Source organism: Ruditapes philippinarum, unplaced genomic scaffold (genome assembly GCF_026571515.1).
Source record: "Ruditapes philippinarum isolate M1 unplaced genomic scaffold, ASM2657151v2 ctg2485_1_1_1_1, whole genome shotgun sequence".
NCBI lineage: Eukaryota > Metazoa > Mollusca > Bivalvia > Venerida > Veneridae > Ruditapes > Ruditapes philippinarum.
The window spans coordinates 85,925-107,793 of NW_026855855.1; the positions used below are offsets into that span (position 1 = coordinate 85,925).

General features: G+C 32.8%; 1 protein-coding gene across 3 annotated transcripts in view; it reads right to left on the reverse strand.

The window, feature by feature from the left end:
- Positions 1 to 2,689: 2,689 nt before the first annotated feature.
- Positions 2,690 to 21,869, reverse strand: part of LOC132744607 (tyrosine-protein phosphatase non-receptor type 12-like) — a 47,222-nt gene continuing 28,042 nt past the window's right edge. The window contains exons 11-17 of one of the 3 annotated variants that reach the window (XR_009627726.1): positions 19,631 to 20,841; positions 15,718 to 15,784; positions 13,208 to 13,277; positions 8,254 to 8,312; positions 5,989 to 6,007; positions 5,255 to 5,296; positions 3,791 to 3,865 (exon numbers count right to left, since the gene is read on the reverse strand). Coding sequence is in view for 2 of the 3 variants with exons in the window: in XM_060733366.1 (XP_060589349.1) it covers positions 3,795 to 3,865; positions 5,255 to 5,296; positions 5,989 to 6,007; positions 8,254 to 8,312; positions 15,718 to 15,784; positions 19,631 to 20,841 (1,469 nt within the window). In the remaining variant the exon portion in view is untranslated. Of the gene's footprint in view, positions 3,866 to 5,254; positions 5,297 to 5,988; positions 6,008 to 8,253; positions 8,313 to 13,207; positions 13,278 to 15,717; positions 15,785 to 19,630; positions 20,842 to 21,869 lie in introns of all 3 variants that reach the window. The other 2 variants (XM_060733367.1, XM_060733366.1) reach the window with 2 other exon arrangements.

Below are 21,869 nucleotides of genomic sequence, written 5' to 3' on the forward strand. Positions count from 1 at the left end.
AAAATACATTTACATCTTTTAGTCTTTGTATATTCTACTTGCACGAATCATTGCAATGTTTAAGGAATTTGTTAACGGTCTCTTATCAGTTGAAATCGAAAAACAAATTTCACAAGTCAGTAAAGTAGTAAACACTAGCATAAAATTGCCAATGATTTTTCAGGTATTTCATGATCATTTTATAGAAATAAATCATTCCGCGATAATTAAGTGGTTTTAGTGAAAAGTTTTGTCCAGGAATGAATTTGTAGTACGTATTTTCATGACAACCGTGTCATTGTTTTAGGGAACCGAATTGATTCATATTGAGGGAAAACAATTTTAGGTTGATTTTAGGCTTGAAGCTCACTGCAACTCTCAATCAATCACCGAATTCTCATGTTGAACAAAGGCAAATTAAAGGGTTGCCGACGGGCTTTGACTTTGAGCTTGAGCAAGTCCCACAAGTTTTCAATCGGATTTGAATGCACAAGTTTGGCTGGCCAAGGAAGGACACAGATATGGTTCTGAGCCAACATGACTTATATCGGCCCGACGGCATGGAAAAGGGCGTTGTCCTGGGCCAAAGTCATCCGGGGATTTGCCTGGAAATGTAAGTCATGTTTTGTTCAGTGTTCACGGTGATCGGCAAGGTGTTCGAAATGTGTGCTCCGATTAGACAGTAACATTTTTAATGAAAATGGGGCAAAAGAAAATACAAAAACCGAAAGTTATTTAACTGTCTCAAATACAATTTTATTTTATTATCACATGGATTATGAGTCAAGAACGCTATATCATTGAACCAATTAACATAGTATAAATGTATAAAAAAATATATATTTTCTATTTGTGACAAAACTTCATTGAACATTATCTCTACTGTACAGTCTTTCATGTGTGTGTACTTTGCACAAACTCAATAAAAAAAAACATTGACCCCCTAGATAAACATCTTGAAAAATAAAAATAACGAAGAATACACATGTAAAATATCTAAACTGTAACAAGAAACATGCATGGTTTTCATCTTTTGCTGTTAATTTTCATACTTAGTTATTTTCACCATATATATACAAAAATATACATGCTCAAAGAATACTAGTAACAAAAAACAAGAAAGACAAAACCAAACATTAACATTTAAATACAAACAAATATGTAGACCTTTCTTGGAATAGCAATTGGGATCATTTTATTAACACCTCTTAAACTTATAAATACATGTATTATCAATGGACTGCTGTAAATGGCACATGTTTTCACATTAAAATAGAGAAAATAAGAATCCCTAAAGAAAGCCAAACAAGCAAAATAGAAAATGTTGCAGACTCGGTTTGATTGAGCCTATTCATGGACTGTACTCACTACTGTCAAGTGCAAACTACCGTCTACAACACTGTCCACGCCCCCCTAGCACCGTCCACGCCCCCTAGCACTGGCTCAAGCAGAATTCAACATTAAAACAGGAAGATCGTGACATCCAGAAGCCAACTGTATCAAACCCGGTCAGACTGCTTGGATGTGTGGGTTGGCATGGCTGTACACTGATGACAAAGGCTGGTCCGTATTGGGTGACTACACAAAAACTTTATTAACAGCAGCATTAAAATATTTTTGAACAGTTTTTTGTTGTTGTTAACATTAAGATTTAAAGAAAGTATAAAAGAAAAAAATATTTTAGTACTTAACTTATTAGTACTTAACTGTAGATTGGTGTTAAAATGCTTAAATCTAAATCAATATCTAATGCTGTAAATATGAACAAGAGCATAACTTTACACTTTACAAAATCATGCATAGAAATTATCATACAATTTTTTATGAGTACAACACTTCAAATACACGTATCTCTGTAAACACATGTAACACATTCCATAAAGCAGACGACAATTTTGTGTTAATTCATTTATAATTTTCTTAAAGTTTTAGCATATCTGACATTTCCTAAATGTTAACGTTAAATATCTTTGGTGTTACCAATGGTAAAAGGGTATTACAAAGTACACATTTTTATAAGAAGTATTTAAAATGATTTAAAGGCCCATTGATCCCCCCCAAAATCCTATTATTATTATGTTTCAAACACTCATTACTTTTGGGTGCCCTATCAAAATTTTAGAAAAAGTACTAATTTGCAAGAGATGAACCTTTGCTTCTTTTCTTACAGATATAGTGATTTAGAATTAGCAATCAGAATGCCCCTTTGTTTACATTTAGCTTCCTTTACTACAAATTATTTCACATGCAGCACAACTTACTTTAGCTGAAGAGCCTCTAATATACTTTAAATTTATAATCAAAATATTAATTAAAACACATTTGTCCTTTCTTAAGATAAATTTAACTTTGCATAATTTGTCTTTTAAGTGTATTTGGAAGGTCATCATAAGACCTTTAACATTGTTTGTGTGAATTTAAATCTAACAAAACAAAACAAATAAACTTTGTTTACTTCACAAAACAACATACATTTGAGCCGCGTCACGACAAAACCAACATAATGGGTTTGCAACCAGCATGGATCCAGACCAGCCTGCGCGTTCGGGCAGTCTGATCAACGCACTATGTTGGTTTTGTCAGGACACGGCTTATTTACATTCAACAGGGATGATTCTATTATCCCATCTAATCATTCTATACATGTACTTAAAGTAAAGCTAAATTTTCACCAAAAATCTTCAAACAAAAATATAACAGTACAACTAAATATTTATTTACATGTATTTATTATAATTATGTAATTTAATACATGACCATGTAACAAGAAATTTGTACATAATTTTCTGAAGAAAAAAAAAACAAACAAAAAAACACTCAAACATAAAAAAAATAATATTGAAACTTTACCAACTGTCTCAAAATATTTGAAAAGGCACAGCTATATTCAAAGAGCACAGTACTGCAAAATGCAGTTAGATATATATGAGAATATTTATTTTATCAGAACTGATATGAAAAATATCTCACTGAGAAGTATCAGACATTCTGTTACATACAGACAATTAGCACTTACAAATGAGATACAATCCATATTTCACAGTTCAGTGAGTGATATTTTTCATATCTCACTGACAAAAGTAAGACAATGGTCACAATGCCATCTTATATAATAAATAACTTATAGCATCATAGTACTTAAAGGTACTGGCAACATACAAATACCTACATAAATCTAAATCACTAATTACTAAAATATACTAAGAATGTTACAATAAGTGCCTTTAAAATATGGCATTGTCATTTTTTTAATTTAATAACCTAAAATATAATTAAGTCATCTAGTTATTTTTTATTTCTATTTAATTATTCAACACTATCTAAAAATGGTTGAATTGAAACAAGAATAATAAATGTGGCAAAAAAACACAAGTTTTTTCACTATTAATTTTACACACTTGCTATAAAATGGAATGTTATGTATAGCATATCAAATAATTTGAAAAAGCACCCATCGCCATAAAATAGATGTATATTTAATATATGTAAATACTTAATAACTGTCATAAATTTATACAAAAATTGCCAAGAAAAGAATGGCTACTCTTTATTATATAAATATATATATATATGTAAAAGTTTTATAATTGATAAATATACAAGTCATTCTGGTCCCAAAGTAAAGAAGCATAATTAGTAGACCAGTTTACAATGGTAGACCAGTCTACAATTACATCACTATGATTGGCTCATTTCAAATACATGTATATGATTTGAAACAACCAATCAGCTGCTAGAATGTACAGACTGGTTAACACACGAAAGTTGTTTTTTTTTTCACTGAAGACAATGTTCTAAACTATATATTCAAAATATCATTTCTTCTTCCAAGATGATGGTTTCTCTTTTGGTCCCCCTGGCTTCTTCCCAAGCTTGGTCTTAAAACCTGAAAGTACAACCAAATTTTCATATCATTATAAAAGATTAACTGACAAAATTTATACTTATGCTTCAAATATTAAACCAAAATTTTAAAATTGATGTTGCTTTTTAAATGCTATGTTTTTTAAGTTACATAATTATCATAATTCATTTTTTTAAAAAGAAAAATTAAATAAATAAAACAAATACACTAATACCAAACATTTTTCTTTTCTTCTTGTATATACTGTCAATATATAAGATATACCCCTTTTTACACTCCATAATTTCAAATATAAGTTATTTCAAAGGCATGAGCGTTTGATGTTCTGAACAAATGAGCTGTGTCATGACAAAACCAACATAGTGCGTTTGCGACCAGCATGGATCCAGACCAGCCTGCGCATCCGCGCAGTCTGATCAGGTTCCATGCTGTTCGCTTACAACCCCTTTTACAAGTAGAGAAACTGAAAGCGAACAGCATGGATCCTGATCAGACTGTGTGGATGCGCAGGTTGGTCTGGATCCATGCTGGTCGCAAACCCACTATGTTGGTTTTGTCATGACACGGCTCAAATATCCATTTTTTGTGGTTACTTTGTTGATTAAACTATGCTCAAAATTATTACGCTCAACAACAAACAGTGCTTTTGCAGTTTAATAATTAGCCAGCTAGCATCTGTATTAATTTTCACAAATAGTTTTCTTATAATCTAATGTTACAATAATTTATTTGCATAAGACTTTACTAATGCAAATTGGAACAATTTAAAGAATACAAAACTATATCTTAACATCTGAAATATTTAAATGATAATAAGCGGTTCCATATTTTTGTTTCCGTAACATTATGGTTGATTCTTGAAAGACATGTAATATAGAATTTCCCTGATATGTAACGGACATGAATATTGTTATTATTTTATTGTAATTTATTATAATTGATAAGAATAATTTCAAAATATTATGCCATGCATCAGTTTAGAGCCAAGCCGTCCAGTTAGCTCAATAGGTAGAGTGTTGAACTTTGAATTATGACAGGCGACCCAGGTTCAATTCTCCGAATGGTGCAGGTCACTTTTATTTTGATTAATCATGAAATCCTTTCTACGGTCATTTGCACTGTACCTTTTCTCTTGCATATACAGAAGTAATCAGTAAAAGTGAAGGCAACTAGTACTGGTAAATTGCTCGACAGCCTGCCAAGGAACGTTGCAGTGGCTAAACTGTGCTCTGTTAAATAAGTTTAGAGCCAGACTGGAACCTACACTTCAATGCTGTTTGACTAAACTGATGGCCAACTGATTTTTAAATTTCATCTTGATATCCCTAATTTAATAATGAACAGTTCCAAAAAAGAAAGCAGGACATGTCCATTTAAGCAATTCAGGGGGTAAAGAATTGAAAGTATTACCTGGAGTGTCACTAGCAACAATATTGTCTGATGATGATGAATCTAAAATAGCAAAACCAAACATATGAAATATGCAAAGAACTGCATGCTTTGTAAATACGTGTTTTATGTGAAATTAAATTTCATTCAAATCAAAATGGTTTTTGATTTTTTTTTTGGTGAACTTATTAACAAATTGGTCTTTTAAATTATTAGATGATTCCTGATTTTTACAGCTCCCTTTACAAAAGAGGCAGCCATTTTAATGGTCATTATTAAAAATATACATAATAGACAAAATATGAAAATAAACAAAATAATTAGATGATTTAGACTTTTTGTCAAATCATTTCACATATCTGAAGAAAAATATTATTCTAGCACGGTTACTAAAGTCTTAAATGAAAATAAAAGGTATGTCATCACCTTAGTGCAGTAATGGGCTAACTCCTAATATATAATTTAATAGGAGTCATATAATTTACAAGGAGTTAACCTGTTATTGCACTAAGTTGACAATGTGAGAGATATTTTTACATTATCTTAAATAAGCATAATTTTATTCTGCCCGGAATGGCTCTCAAAATCACAATGCCCAATGGAGGAAATGCATGTTATTTGAATAGCATGAATTGTTATATGATCCCAAACTTTAACACATGAGCAAGATAACACACACAAAGACTTTGTTAAGTCTTGTTTACAACATCATACAAATTATTAACAATTCAAGCTACTTTACAGTGTTTACTTACTCAAACCTTTTCCTGTAAGCTGCAAATGGAAAGAAATTAGAATTACTAATAATAAATATTTGGTCTAATACATGTATCATCTATGTATAATATCATTATGTAATGTGTTATCATATATGTTTTCTTTATATTTTAGTTATATCAATACTGTAAATGCCATATGGAAAATTTCAGGCTTGAGTGGTCAAGTATCAGGCTTCACCTGGGGGCACCCGAGTAGAACTTCTAGTCTATCATATGGCAAGTTTCAGACTTGAGTGGGCAAGTTCGGGCTTGGGGGACACTTGAGTAGTACCTCTTAAGTCTACCATATGGCAAAATTCAGACTAATGAGTGGGCAAGTTTCAGGCTTGAGGGGGCATTTGAGTAGAACCTCTAGTCTACCATATGGCAAGTTTCAGACTAATGAGTGGGCAAGTTTCAGGCTTGAGGGGGCAGTTTGAGTAGAACCTCTAGTCTACCATATGGCAAGTTTCAGACTAATGAGTGGGCAAGTTTCAGGCTTGAGGGGGCCCCTGAGTAGAACCTGTACTCTATCATATGGCAAGTTTCAGACTTGAGCGGGCAAGTTTCAGGCTTGAGGGGGCACCTGAATAGAAACTCTAGTCTACCATATCGCAATTTTCAGACTAATGAGCATGCAAGTTTCAGGCTTGAGGGGGCACTTGAGTAGAACCTCTAGTCTACCATATGGCAAGTTTCAGACTAATGAGCGGGCAAGTTTCAGGCTTGAGGGGGCACCTGAGTGTTTAAATGTTTAAAATGACTTGGGTTTAAATGAACTGCTAAACAACCCATTTCTATCAATATTCAAAACATCAAAAAGTGGAATGCAATGAAACTTTGTACACAATTTATATAAAACATTTTATGCTTACATGTGTTTGAAAGCTAGCAATGAAAATAACAAACTTAAGCTACCAATTAACATTAAAAGATCAAGTTTTCATAGAGCTTATGTCATTAACAAATTACATAACTGGATGAGATTTTACTTAGTTGAAAGAGAATGGGATTTTACTTATTCGAATTATTTGAGATTTCACATAGTTGAATGAGATTTTTACATAGCTGAATGAAATTTTACATAGATGAATGAGGTTGGTTTTACATAGCTGAATGGGATTTTTGCATAGCTGAATGAAATTTTACATAGATAAATGAGGTTGGTTTTACATAGCTGAATGAGATTTTTTCATAATTGAATGAGGATGCTTTTACATAATTGTATGAAAAAGATTCTATTGTTGAATAACCTTTTACATGTTTGAATAAGGTTTTACATAGATGAATAAGGTTTTAAAAAGTTGAATAAGGTTTTACATAGTTGTATAGGATGAGATTTCACAAAGTTAAATAAGATATCACTAGCGATTGGAATTCTGACAATTACAGAAAATTGTCTACAATCAAGCTACCTGAGTCATCAGAATAGGGTCAGGCCAGCCTGAGCAATGCTAACATTTTACTTATAAAATCCCTGCAACTACAAAGAAATGCCTGTGTCTAGTTTCCTCAATTTATTCTATCAAACTACTTCCTTTTGAAATGCTCACATTCTAATGTCACAATTTAGAATGGGAGTGTTACAAAAACTGAAGTTAAAGAACAACAAATAAAGTAGGTCAGATAGCTGTAAAGTAGGTCAACTAGCTATGAAGTAGATCAACAAGCTGTAAAGTAGGTCAACTAGCTGTAAAGTAGGTCAACTAGCTGAAATGTAGGTCAACTAGCTGTAAAGTAGGTCAACTAGCTGAAATGTCGGTCAACTAGCTGTAAAAGTAGGTCAACTAGCTGAAATGTAGGTCAACTAGCTGTAAAGTAAGTTAACTAGCTGTAAAGTAGGTCAACTAGCAGAAATGTAGCTCATCTAGCTGTAAAGTAAGTTAACTAGCTGTAAAGTAGGTTACCCTAGCTGTATAACCCTAAACCTGCTTCAGAACCTAATAGTATTAGCTTTTGTCATCAGTATAGAGCCTGACTCAGCATGTAATTTGTGCAGTCTGACCAGAGGTTCTATACTGTAAGCTGGTCATTTTAATCCAGTATCTTGATATTGAAATCTCTTAAAATTTTCAATAGTACCAAGTTCAAAGCATGGTAAATCTGTTACATAGATGGTTAAGGGTTAAGGAGGTCAACTAGCTGTAAAGGTCAACAAAAATGTAAAATAGATCAGAAAACTGGTAGCAGGCATAATTATATAAAGTAAAAATCACTAAAATAAATAAATTAGCTACTAATATTTGCTACAAAATTTCTTACCAGATTTTTAAGAGTCATCAAATTAACTTTTTTTCCCAAAATGTTTGTGTCTCCAGAACCTTCAGAAAAGCAAAAAATAAAAAACTTCGAAATAATAAAAGCCTTTCAAAAGAATCACACATGCACACACATACGTCTTTGTTTCAAACATGAAATAGAGTTTTTCTCAAAACAGTTGAATATGCTCTTTCATAATATCTCTCTTTGGTGGCAGGCTGTTTATAATAGAGAATATACTAAATGATACAGCAAATACAAAGCATTAAGCTTTTCACACAGCATTAAGAAATTATATTAGCAATGATACACAAAAACGCATTTGACCAGAAATTTGACACAAAATATGTTATTGTTTTTTTCCTATCAAAATCAAACAATTAAGAATTACAGATCTTCAAAATGAACATGAATTTATATTTGACATACCATGGTACATTGTACCATATAAAATTATTTATAGACTTTGTATTCCATTTTGAGAAAATTTCTATAACATTCATTAAAGTTTAAGGGAAAAAAAAGTACTATCATTGTAATAAAGTCAATAAAGGGGCATAACTCCAGATATATGTAAATTACATGTATATTCAATATAAACACTGCAATTTTTACACTAGTAATGCAATACTTTTAATAGCAATGTTTTTATTCATCAAGAAAGTCAAATACACTGTACAATATTTAAAAGTTTGATACCAAATCTGATATTTGTGCCAATAATTATTTGTGACGATAATTATGCTATTTCATTATTTCATACAAAAAATTACGCTGTTAACCTCTGATAAACCTTAGTGCTACAATAAAACTAAGAATGTGACCTTTCAAAGTGACCTTAACCAATTTTGACCTATCTATTACAAAAAAATAAAGTATATTAAGCCATAAAATAATAAACAGAATCCTTTGATGGGCTATAACCAAATAAAAGTAGGTCAAGTTTATGACCTTGAACTTATAGTCTAGAAACGATATTGCCTCTAAATGTCATTCTGGAAATGTCAATACTAATTCAAACCATAAAACAAATTACTATACCATACCATAAAACAAATTACTATACCATACCATAAAGTAAAGTGATGAACAAGAACAATACATTTATTTTTTTTTTGCTACAAGAAATGACCTTGAACTTTGACCTACTTTCATAAATGTTATTTGTATAATAATTATTCGATTGGGAGAACAAACTTAATAGCATTGATTTATCTCATAAAAATTTAAGTTGAATATAGTCAATTGAAAGCTGACAAAATGTAAATTTTACACAATTTAAGTAACTGCATTTATTAAAGATTACAATATAATTATGGTCAATCAAATTAACATTTTAAATTATAATGTTGATTTATTTTTACAAAATAGTATTTTATAGACATGTAGAAATTAAAACATTATATTTGGAACATTAAGTATTAATTACAATATAATTAGAAGCTGTGTTAATAATATATGTATATACAATTAAAATAGCTAACAGAGTATATATTTTTTACACTTTAAAAAACAAAATGCAGGAATTTGTTCACATGGCAGTGAAAGAAAAACAAAAAATTAAGTAAAAACCTAAACTATACTAATAGCATGTAAGAAAAGCCTGTTTCATAATATGAGTGATGATGGAAAATATGCCTATGCAAACAGTGTGGCCCTTCGCCAAAACTGGCAAAAGTGAGAGAAGAGGGTATGCCAAAATAAATGTTACTGAGCAAACTGGCTTGATTCTGGTGGTTTTTTTATGTTTCATGGCGCACTGACACAGCACAGTTTAGGTCATATGGCGCTGAATCAGGAAATATTATTTTGGCAAACCTTGATTGTTACAAACAAAAAACACCAGAGGTCAAAACCACCTCACATAATGATTGCTGGAGCTAAGAGATGACTAGACATCAGTAATTTGAACACATTTAGTCGACTCTTAATTACCATCACACAGGGTTAAATGGTGGCTGCAATTCTGATGCCTCAACCATTAAAAAGGCAACCCCACTGCCACAAGAGGCGCTTGATTCTGTACTAATGGCTTGTAGAAAAGTATTATTTTAATACTGAAATCCTAAAAATTGCAATTTTAAAACCTGACTCAGACTGAGTCCAACTTGTCTGCCTGGTTTCAGGGTTATAAACTTGAATTTCCGGAAACTTAATAAACCAGAGATTTCAAAAATATTAAATGTAAAGGACAAGTCCATTATGGTGCATGGGTTAAAAGTTAAACCAAAAAAATCAAATATAATAATTATTAAAGCCGGTCAAATGCATTTTATGAAGTCAAAGGAGTGAAGATCCATAATATAAGGTCATAGATCTATATAAGTATCATTATCAATACATTTAATTATTTTTTTTTAAATATTTTTTAAAATAGTTATGATAAATGTACAAGTACTTATATAAAAAAGTTATTTTTGAAAAAAAAAGATACACAAATTATTCTGACAAAAACTATCTAGCCAAACCATTTATATTCAGAAATTTAGGGGCCCATTAATTTGGTGCAAGCACATCAAACTATGAAATCACACATAAAAACCTTATCATCACTTCAGCATTCTTAGTCTTTTAAAATAATTCTATCCATCGTATAAAAAAACTTTTTTTTTAATGCCTAGCATTATACTGGTAGCAACAGATTCTACCACTGTGTAGACTTTAAGAATCTTACACCGCCTGCCGGTACAGACAGGAATATCTAGCTTGAGGGTAGCTCAGTTTACAGCGGTAACAAGGTTTTTCCGAGTTTCTGTTAAACAGTTACCCGAGAGTTAGATATTCCTGTCTGTGACGACAGCGGGTGTTTAATTCTTTTTCTTGCTAAATATTACAAATTAATGATATTTTACAAAAACTAATATTTTCATATTTTCTTATAGCAGTATATGAATTCACAACTTCATTCATAACAGCACAATGATGTCATCCCAAGAACGCAATTCATTCATAAAAGGGGTTGGGAATGGCGTCATTTAAAACATGCCACTGGTCTTACATTGGGGTGTATTAAGAGCACCAGTGTAAATAATAGATAATCCTGTCTGATATGCAAGACTAACATCAGCTGGCACATTTGTGCTGTCCCAGATCATGGTCTGCACTGTAGGCTATTCAGTCAATATATTTTTTGAAATATTCCCTAAACATGATGAAAGGTCTTGTCTAAATTGAAAAAAAAAAACAAAAAAAAACTCGGCAGTCGGTCCAGCTAACTTTCCTCAAGATAACTAACCACTTAAATTTTCAATTTCTTCACAAGCGAACAATTTAAGTACTAATCCTACAAGATTTCTGAATTAGCAGTGACAAATGACCATTAGACTCAATGTCCTAGATCAATTGTCAAAGAGAAATTTGGCCTCATCCAAGGATAGGACTAGTGACCCCTTGATTACAAATCCGGTGCTCTTGCTATTTTGCATACCGGAAGCAGACGGATAATTCAACATATTAAAAAATACCATTTTAAACTGATGTCACAGTCAAGTTTTTATCGCCACAAGTATTAAAAGGCAAATGCGAACCAAAAATGAGTTGTGGAGAAAAGTTTAAAGAATTATCTCCTAAACGTTTAAAATCAAACAGATCAACAGACACATTATAACTTATTGCAAAAACTGTAACAAACTTACATTACATGTGCTAAAAATTTGTACAATTTTACACAATTACACATTGATAATATGTAACAATTCCACTTTATCATTTGAATTATACTTTAAATCTGGAGAGATGCCCCTTTTGGCGAAGCTTTCCTAAATAAACTACTTAAGTACCTCCTCAAGTGCAATATTGTGAAAAGACGAGTAACTTACTTGAGACCTCTAGAATGTGGACAGTTTGATAATTTTAGTACAATGTTACATTCATAGAATCTCTGCGGTGAAGAGAGGATGAAGATATTATATTAAGTCACATAATTCCTAAAGTTCATATTTAAATAATTTTTCACTTCCCTATATTATATCAGTCACAAGCACGGTACCTGACTTAAGAAGTACAATTGGCCCTCCAATGACTACCTGGATAGTTCTCTCACCTTGAAAGTATTAACTGACAGCAGTCAGGGTTCGAACCCACAGCAGTACGGGACAAATTAATCATAGTAAGACATTTTTACCACTTAATTAATCACTGCTTAATCATGCAGTATATTCACAAAATTTGACATTTGCCATATAAAGTTTTTTTACACCCAAGTTGTAAACAACTTTGTTCAGAGAGAGTTTTTACACAATATATATGTCACATACCAGTACACAATATATGTATATATGATATATTGGTACACAATGTATGTCATATACTTGGGATGCAATAAATAGGGGATATTAAATGAGTTAAGGTTCAAAATTGAATCTATTAACAAGTTGAATGAATTTATATTATGCTCACCAGAGGCTTGCATAATATCACTTTATTCAACAAGTTCAATAAATTCAATATTGAGCCTTCACGAATAAAATACTCTTTTTATCACATACCCAAAATAAAGACTGTCATAGTGAAAAAAAAATCATTTTACATTGACGCTACTATAGTAACATGGTAACATTTAGGGCGTCTTAACACTATGTTTCTATAACGCAAATGACTTCGCATCAACATAATTTATATGCACAGCTGTGCAATACCATTTTTACGGAGTTGCTAAAGTGGAACGGGTATGTGATAAAGAAAAAAAGCTTACTGACTACAAAGAGGTCATTAACACTTGAGTAGGCGACATTGCGAATTCTACAGAAAAAGCTTGATTAAAATAAATGTAACATCTAAAGGGATGATGACGGGTAATTAAATTGAAAGCAAATATCTGCCTACAAAGAAAAAATCTTTTGAAAGAAGCTAAAAGACTCTGAATGCAAGTGACAAAAGGCTTTCTGTTAAACATATATATATGTATATGTCAATCACAAAACACTAAAGAATTTTTTTTTCATATTTAGCCTTTTACCTTTTCACTTCCACGGAATTCTCAAACTTTAAAAATATAGCTCGGCCGCCAGACCGAAAAACCTTCGGAACTGCAAATCATTACAATGTACATTATCAATCATTTTCAGTGAAGCTGATTACAGTATGGACAAGCCATGGTTTTATTTCAATTTCTAGGAATTATAAACATTAAATGCCTAAATTTGAAGAGAAAATTTGCCGTGAATATTAATGTACTAATATGGCTGGGCATAGGTCCTTATCTGTTACATCTGAATTACATCAACTAATAAAGTTATTTCTTAATATTCAGTAAAACTGTTTGAAATTGCGTGCTTTTTGCAACATTGAACTAAGTTCACAGTCATTTCAAAGAATGTTTGAAAATATGTAATATATACTTGTCAGATGAATTCTTTAAAGTAAGAAACAGATATCGACCTAGAACTTGATACATTCTAAAATGTATACAAATTACTGTAATGAAAAACAAGAGCCACCATCAGGCGGGGGCATAAAGCTCAACAAATAAATGGTTTCAACAAATTGTAAAGAAAAAAGTTAAGTATTCCTTCTTTGAATCTTTATAGGTCTGTTTAGTCACGCTAATTTTCGGGGGGCAAAATATAGCTTTTCAAAAAAAGTGGAGCTAAAAATCAAATATTCACAGCAACTTTCAGTTCATAATTGTGGCATAAAATGAGGCTTTAAACTTTTGAAATGATGTAATAAACACTTAGAATAGCTTAAATGTAATATATCGAGGGTTGCGGCTAAACTGCAGTACTATCTTATATGAAATAAAGAAGGACTTACAACAGTTTTGCAATTAACCCTCAATATGTAATATGGCATATCCTACGATTAACCTTTTAACACCCTACAGCAATAACAGACTTGCACATACCACCAGTACAGAACCAAGCAAGCATGCTCTTATATACTGTAAGACCAGCTTTTTAGATTTAATACAGACACTCAATCCTTTCCCTTTCACATAAAACAGTGTAAGATATATTCATACGCTATGTCAATTATTGGAAAAAATAATAAAGATATTTATATTATCTATATATATTTATATTATCTAACTTATATTATCTGTATATATTTAAATTATCTATATACATATATATATATGTTCAAATGAGTTGTGTCATGACAAAACCAACACAATGGGTTTGCGACCAGCATGGATTCAGACCAGCATGGATTCAGACCAGCCTGCGCATCCGTGCAGTCTGATCAGGACCCATGCTGTTCGCACAAGTAGAGAAACTGATAGCATACAGCATGGATCCTGATCAGACTGTGCGGATGTGCAGGCTGGTCTGGATCCATGCTGGTCTCAAACCCATTATGTTGGTTTTGTCGTGACGCGGCTCATATGTACAAAGGCTGCTGCCAATTTAAATTATGGGACAAAATATAACAGGACAAGCCATTTGAGATAAGCGCCACATTATTTTTAAGTCAGTGACAGGCAAAATTAATTGCATCACCATTTTGTCACACTGATAGTTGCCAAAGGACGTTCTTTTATTTTCATAGTTAAGGGCAGTGATTTTCCTATTTATATAACAGACTCCGAAAAAAGGCCTCTTCCCAATTGAAATTTTCTTTAAAATCATGCAGTTTTCCCAAAAATCTGAACTTAAACCAGCTTTTTTACTTCCCAAATCAGCAATTTAAGCAATATTTTTTCCCCAAATCAAGAGGCTAAGGCCTCTTCCCAATTAAGTGAGAAAAATCACTGAAGGGTGTTACATAAGAAAAATATAGGCCAAATGGTGTAAGATTTTTTTACAGTCCTTTTGTATTTATATGTCCTTATCATAATGTCATGAAAATTATACATTGTAATTATTTATAATAACAGCATTTCGATACGATTTAATCACTATGCTTATCAATCAATGGGCTGTTAATTGGACGCCAACAATAATGTCCACTTAACTAGTCTTTACTTGCTTGTCCCATTATGCTATATCTCAGTTATAACTTATTTCTAATTATATCAAACAAAGCAATGGGTCAGTATTAGAAATTAATAATGGTATTAAACAGGTTATATAGTCATTTTATTAACAGCTATTTGTTTAATATAACCTCAATGGCTAGCAGCTTGGGTAATATAAACTGATGTCTGTTTATGCTAGGTAAAATAACTTGTTAAAATCTTTTAAGTTATATGACTGTCAGACATTACATTTTCCGGAATAAAACAAATTTATTTAAGTCAAAGAAAACGAAAATGCTTTGTAAATGGAAAATATTTGAGCCGTGTCACTACAAAACCATAGTGGGCTTGCAACCAGCATGAATCCAGACCAGCCTGCGCTTCCGCGCAGTCTGATCAGGATCCATGCTGTTCACTTACCAACTTTATTACAAGTAGAGAAACTGATAGCAAATGGCATGGATCCTGATCAGACTGCGTGGATGCGCAGGCTGGTCTGGATCCATGCTGGTCGCAAACCCACTATGTCGGTTTTGTCGTGACGCAGCTCATTTAATAGATGTACGTACCTGATTTGTCAATATTCTGATTTTCTCCATCCTCTAGATAACCTCTGTTAGGTAAAGCAGGCGCCATCTATAAATAGATATTAAAAAAATACAAATTATATATGAATCCATCTTTAAATAAATATACACACAAAAATACTTTACAGTCCTGTCCATTTCAGCTTATATGACATATTTTTGAGACTCAAATTTCTAATATAGAGTTGGTAAAGCATCTATAATCTAATACTACTGGTTGGGGACCACCAAAACCGGACAACCCCCAAACCAGACGGAAGGCCCCAAAAATGCCTGATTTACTTTTTCTTTGTTCAATGGTTATCAATTTATCAGTCACTTTCAAGTCAACAATAAATTGATAAATCTTCTTAATTAAGTAATTAGATTTTTTTCAACTTTAATGTAAACAGTAATATTTTAATGTCTATTTCAAGAACGTTGACGTTGAAGTTGACGTTGAACATTTGAATGTCAAAAGTGCTATACCTGACCTCTTAGGCTAGCTATAATCATTTGCAGAGTAAACAATAGAATATCCTAAACTTTAGAATTTGATGCTGAAATATTGTACATGTGTATCATGTTAATAGAAAAACCTTTGTAATACTTGACTATTTTTTAAAAATAATTGATCTATAATTTTTATTTCCGGGAAATAAACATCATAGATACATTAAATATAAGATGCAAATAATTATGTTATCAATTTTTCATTCTACAAAACATTATGGAGAAAATCCAGTATCTAGCCTTAGAAAGTATTCAGAACGGAAAGTTCTGCAAATATTGAGTGATTTAAACACAGAACTTTAAATAAAATAACAAGGCAATGTAGGGTTAAGCAACATACGTGATAAATACTAAGTTGGCTTTTTGTGCATAAATATTTCTCATGTAAGAAAGAAAAAGAAACATCTTTATTGCACTAAGATAACCTTAATTTGTCATACTTTATTTCTTCAGTTTGGGCTTCAAGCAACACAATGTGATTGTAATAATTCTGGCAATTTCCCAGTAGAACTTGTACAGTAAGACCCCAGGTGCATTTCCTGTAGTTTACTTGAGGCAAGGCCAGGTACCTTGACAGAAGAGCCACTGACATTATTGTCGCTACAGCTGGCCTCACACTCAAATTCTCCTGCCGAAAACCCCTACATAATCTATGGTTTTCAATCATTAATTGAAAGAAAAAAGTAATCTAAAATTGGTGATTACATTAATGAAGTGCTGATGATTGAGATTGAAGAGATCTATGCTTCAAATGACGGTCCTTCAGTCTTTACAGGCACTATAATTATAAAGCTATCTCTTGACGTGCCTTTACTCTTACCATGCTAAATATATGAAATGAAATCGTCCATTTTTCAATCTGGACAAAACCATTCATCAATTATATGGAAGTTTTTAAAAATACATGTATGTCCTGACTGAATAGCGAACGATCAGTTGGTACAGACATGCACCAGTCTGCATTAGTTGCATGGGTAGAATCACTTGACGCTAGCACAGTCTAAGGTTTGAAAGATGCACTATTTTTACTTTTGTTTGTTTGTTGTTTTGTTTCATTTTACGCCTTTTCCCAACAGTATTTCAGTCATATGTGCAGGTAGTTTCCTAACCATTGTTCCTGGAGAGTTACACCAACTGATTTACATACTTACCATTTAAGAATTCACAGCAAACAATATAATAAATGTCACAAGAAAATCTAGAAGATTAAAAGCGCACTAAAAGAATTCCACACAAGTTGATAGCCAGAAAAGAAGCATGTCTGAGAATATTTATTAAAATTTCACATTCACTTTATCCTAAAATAAGGCAACAACATTTTATGTTAAAATAAAATATACATTAAAATGGCTGCCATTTTGATTCTTCTTTAATGGCTGCCATTTTGAATTGTTGACCACAGATGCCACTTCCATTCTTTAACAATCATGACTGCCATTTTGAAAGTGTGTCTATAAGCTTAAAGCTTCCTACACAATCAAACTAAATTCTGTATAAACCAACATAAGTTATCATTATAGTAATATTTATGTCAAAAGTGAAAGTATTAAAGTAGGGAAGGTTCACTATAACAAAAGTTTTACAATTTAACAGTTAATTTAAGCAAAATAACACACAACACATTTGAATGGGAAGAATGTTATCATTTCTACAACTAGAATCTACTATAGAGTACATTTGTGAAGTTTTTTAATTCTATTTAACCTTTTGCCCCATGAGCATATTGTGAAAAATGGCCATTTTCATTGAAAAGCCTGACCTGTTACAAGTTCAAACTGCTATAAAACTATGAAAAATGCTTCAATACTTATGAAACTTAGCACATATCTTAACTGAACCATAACCTCTGTAACAACATGCACAATCTTAAATTTTATGTTACCAATTGGCAACGGGGGGACGTCTCAAAATTGTGAAAAATCACTATTTGCATTGTTTTTTTCCATCAAAACTGATTTCAAAGTGCTGCAACTCCTCAATGCAATGAGATAGAGTAAAAGGCTTTTCAGCATTGATTTCACGTCACCATAAAATCGACCTGAGGAAATGTTTAGCCTGTCACATGTCCAAAATTTTCTTGGTGAAGAGGGGGACTACCCCCCCCTTCAAACCCCCAAACAGAAGGGGGCACATCCCCCTTCTGGCAACCCCCTGATGTATCATTTAGATGGGGGACCGCACCTAAAAAAAAGGTCACCTTTTTTAACAACATTTCTCAAATGAAAAACACTGTTTGGGGCCTAAATAGGGCATTTTTTCACTGTTTGAGGCCTCAAAAAAAGGGGGGGACAAAAAGCAGTCAAAAAGTCAAAACATGCTTATATAAGGGAAAAGGTTAAGGATTTAATATTACAAAAACAATACAGAAAACCATCTGAATGGTAGATTTAGATTCTATCATTATCATTTTGTAACTAAACTATGATTAACTACTTGATGCACAGTTAAAATACAGATGGCGTCATTCAAGAGGTTAAAAGTCATAAGGCTTAACAAACCAAAGGCTTGAATTAAGATGGCAAACTGCACAGTCATGTGAAAGTTGCATGTTTAACACTTAACCTGCTGGAATCAGTGGTAATTAGCCTAAGCCACCAGTATAAAGCCAGGCCAGCCTGTTCTATGTGATGTCTGACCAGGCTATATGCTGTTTGAACCTCAATTTTGTTCTTTGATATCGAAATCCCATTTAAATGACTGTTCCAAATTCAAAGCAGTTCATTATACATTATATTTATTTGGTTTTCTAAGTTTTACTGCAAGTTTTACCAATATTTTGTTCATATCTAGGCAGCCAATCCACCTAACCAGCTTTCCTGGATAACTAACCAGTAATTACCTATTTCTCAGCAAATGACCTGCTACTACATTTGAGCCACGTCACGACAAAATCAACATAATGGGTTTGCGACCAGCATGGATCCAGACCAGCCTTCGCATCCGCCAGTTTGATCAGGATCCATGCTGTTGCGAAGGCTGGTCTGGATCCATGCTGGTCGCAAATCCATTATGTTGGTTTTGTCGTGACGCGGCTCATTTGTAATCTCTACATGATTTCTTAATCAGCGGTGGAAGAAAAATGACCATTATACTCAAATGTCACAGAGAAATTTTAGCTTGTTCGTGGATCTAACCAAAGACTCCTGAATTACTATTCTGATGTTCTCCCTATTGAGCTAAGCAGGAAAATCAACTACACAGTTTTTCAAGCAAGTTAAGAGTTAATTGGATAATAATGTTACAAAGGAAATTTTAAAGTGCTATGCAATACAGATAGCTAACAGGTTTATATGATGCTGGCTGCTTGAGGAAAGTAGCTGGCACAGTGCTATGGAAGAAAAGGAAGCGGTTGGTTGCATGATAAAAAGGTTGAAACTAGCAAGGGTACTACGTAAATCAGTACCTGGTCGGATGTGGACCCAATGGTAACTGCCTCGTATGTTGCATCAACTTCATGTGATTTCCGATTACCCACTGGCTTCATTTGTTTATCAATACCTGCATAAATGTTGTTTGCTGGATTCACTGGTTCAGTAGCGTAGGAGTATACCTGCGTATTTTGGATAGTCGAAGCCTCCACTTTAGGTTTGGATAGATGTACGTCACCTGGGTTTTCGTCAACAGCACTGTATGGGTCGTAGGTGGCTTTTGCGTAACTGTAGGCAGGCGAATCAGACAATTTATTATTTGGTACATGGTTTTTAGTCCCTTCCGGTACAGCTGAACTATAATTAGAGAGGGAAGAATAAAACTGAGAATTTCCTGCCATAGAATACATGCTTCCTGTTTGTGCTGCCGGAGATTCTGGTGGAATACTTGATTGTGGCTTTTCCTCTACTATCTTTGATTTTTTAACAGACAATGTCTTTGATCGTTGCGTGAAACTTTGTGGGGGAGTATTAATTGGTGGGCCTGGAGCAGATGTGGTTTTACTTAGCGTAGGCTTTTTATCTTGAACTCCGCCAACCGACAAAACGGTTACATATTTATTGCCCGTCTGTATTTGGCTTTCAACTCTTTGGACCAATGGCCTTTCATTATTAACTTTACTATCATTGGTAAGCTGATTGTTGTTCTGTTCTTTAACAGAAGAAGCTATCACAGACGTTGTTTTGTCCATCGATTTCTGAGGTTCTAAGGCGGGTTTCTCTGATATTTTTGGTTTGTCATACAGAGCTCTCTTTGATTCAATGTCTTTTTGTCGCGCTTCATTAGAAACAAAAGACATCTTCTTTTCTGACTTTTCAACTTTATGTAAATTTTCTAAATATCTTTCTTCTATCTTAGTTGCTGGTTTATTTGGCATTTCTATTTTCTCGACTTTATATGTTTTATTCTCGTTTGAGAATGTTTTCTTAAGTTCATTAATTTTTGGGCTCGTAACATGTTCCGGAGTTTCTTCTGCAACATAGACAGCCAAAGTCGGCTTAAGTGGTTCCGGTAGTCCCACAGGGACTGATCCGGTTGCATTTGTTTGGTTTAATAGTTCATCAGCAGTTTGAACATGAGTGACCTTTTTAATGGTATTGGCAATGTCCTGCTCCATAACAGATCTTTTACGAGTTCCGTCGTGCAAACCACTCAAATCACTTCCAGCCTCAGATACACTGCCATCTGTTATAATAACAATCAAAACACAATATAACAAGTTCATAAACCAGAAAGAGCAGCTAATTTATATCATAAAGTTCATTGGCACAAAAATAATATATGACCCTAAACCATTTGGTTAAGTTTTTAAACAAGTATGAAAATTTGATTCATAAAGTTATGTTCATAAACAAGTAGGGGTAGGTAATTCATTATATTAGGTTCAAAAACAAGCATGAACAGTTAACATATAATAAGTTTATTAACAAATATGAGAGACTTTTACATTATAACATGTTCATGAGCAATTATGTGCAACTGATTTATTACATTGAGTTCATAAACAAGTATAAACAGCTGATTTCATAAACAAGTACAAATGTATCAGCAGTTGATACATTATGGTCATTAAAAGTATGGAAAGTGGATACATTAAGTTTATAAACAAGTAGAACAGCTCCTTTCTTAAAGAAGTATGAGCAGTTAACACATTAAGTTCATGAACAACTTTGAACAGCTGATTTCATTAACAATAATGGGCAGTTAATATATTTTTAGTTCAATAACAAGTATGAGCAGCTGATCCATTATGTCAAGTTCATAAACAAGTATGACCAGCATTAGTGTCAATACTGACTTGGTATGCCTTTGGTATATTAACCATCACAATGCAGCCAGGCTATATACTAGATGCTGCTCCATCTAATCATCTTGTTAGTGAAATCCCTCAAACCCACCGTGATGTAAAATGATACACATTTAAAAATTTAAATAAATTATATTTCAATAACAAACAATGGGTAGCTTTAAATCCGATTCATGCCAAGCCCATTATACTACATCGGCTTGGTAAGGCCTAGTGAGAAAGGTATCAACCTCTTAACCCTGGGATTAATGGTTCGAGCTCTACTTGGTGTCACAACCACGTTTCCTTGTATGACACCTTTACTGGTTTGTTCCAAGAAACCGACTTGGAAGTGGTAATCAATATGCTATAATTATGCTCTCTTCTAAATGTAGCTATAATGAAATTTATCATATAATAATGTTTA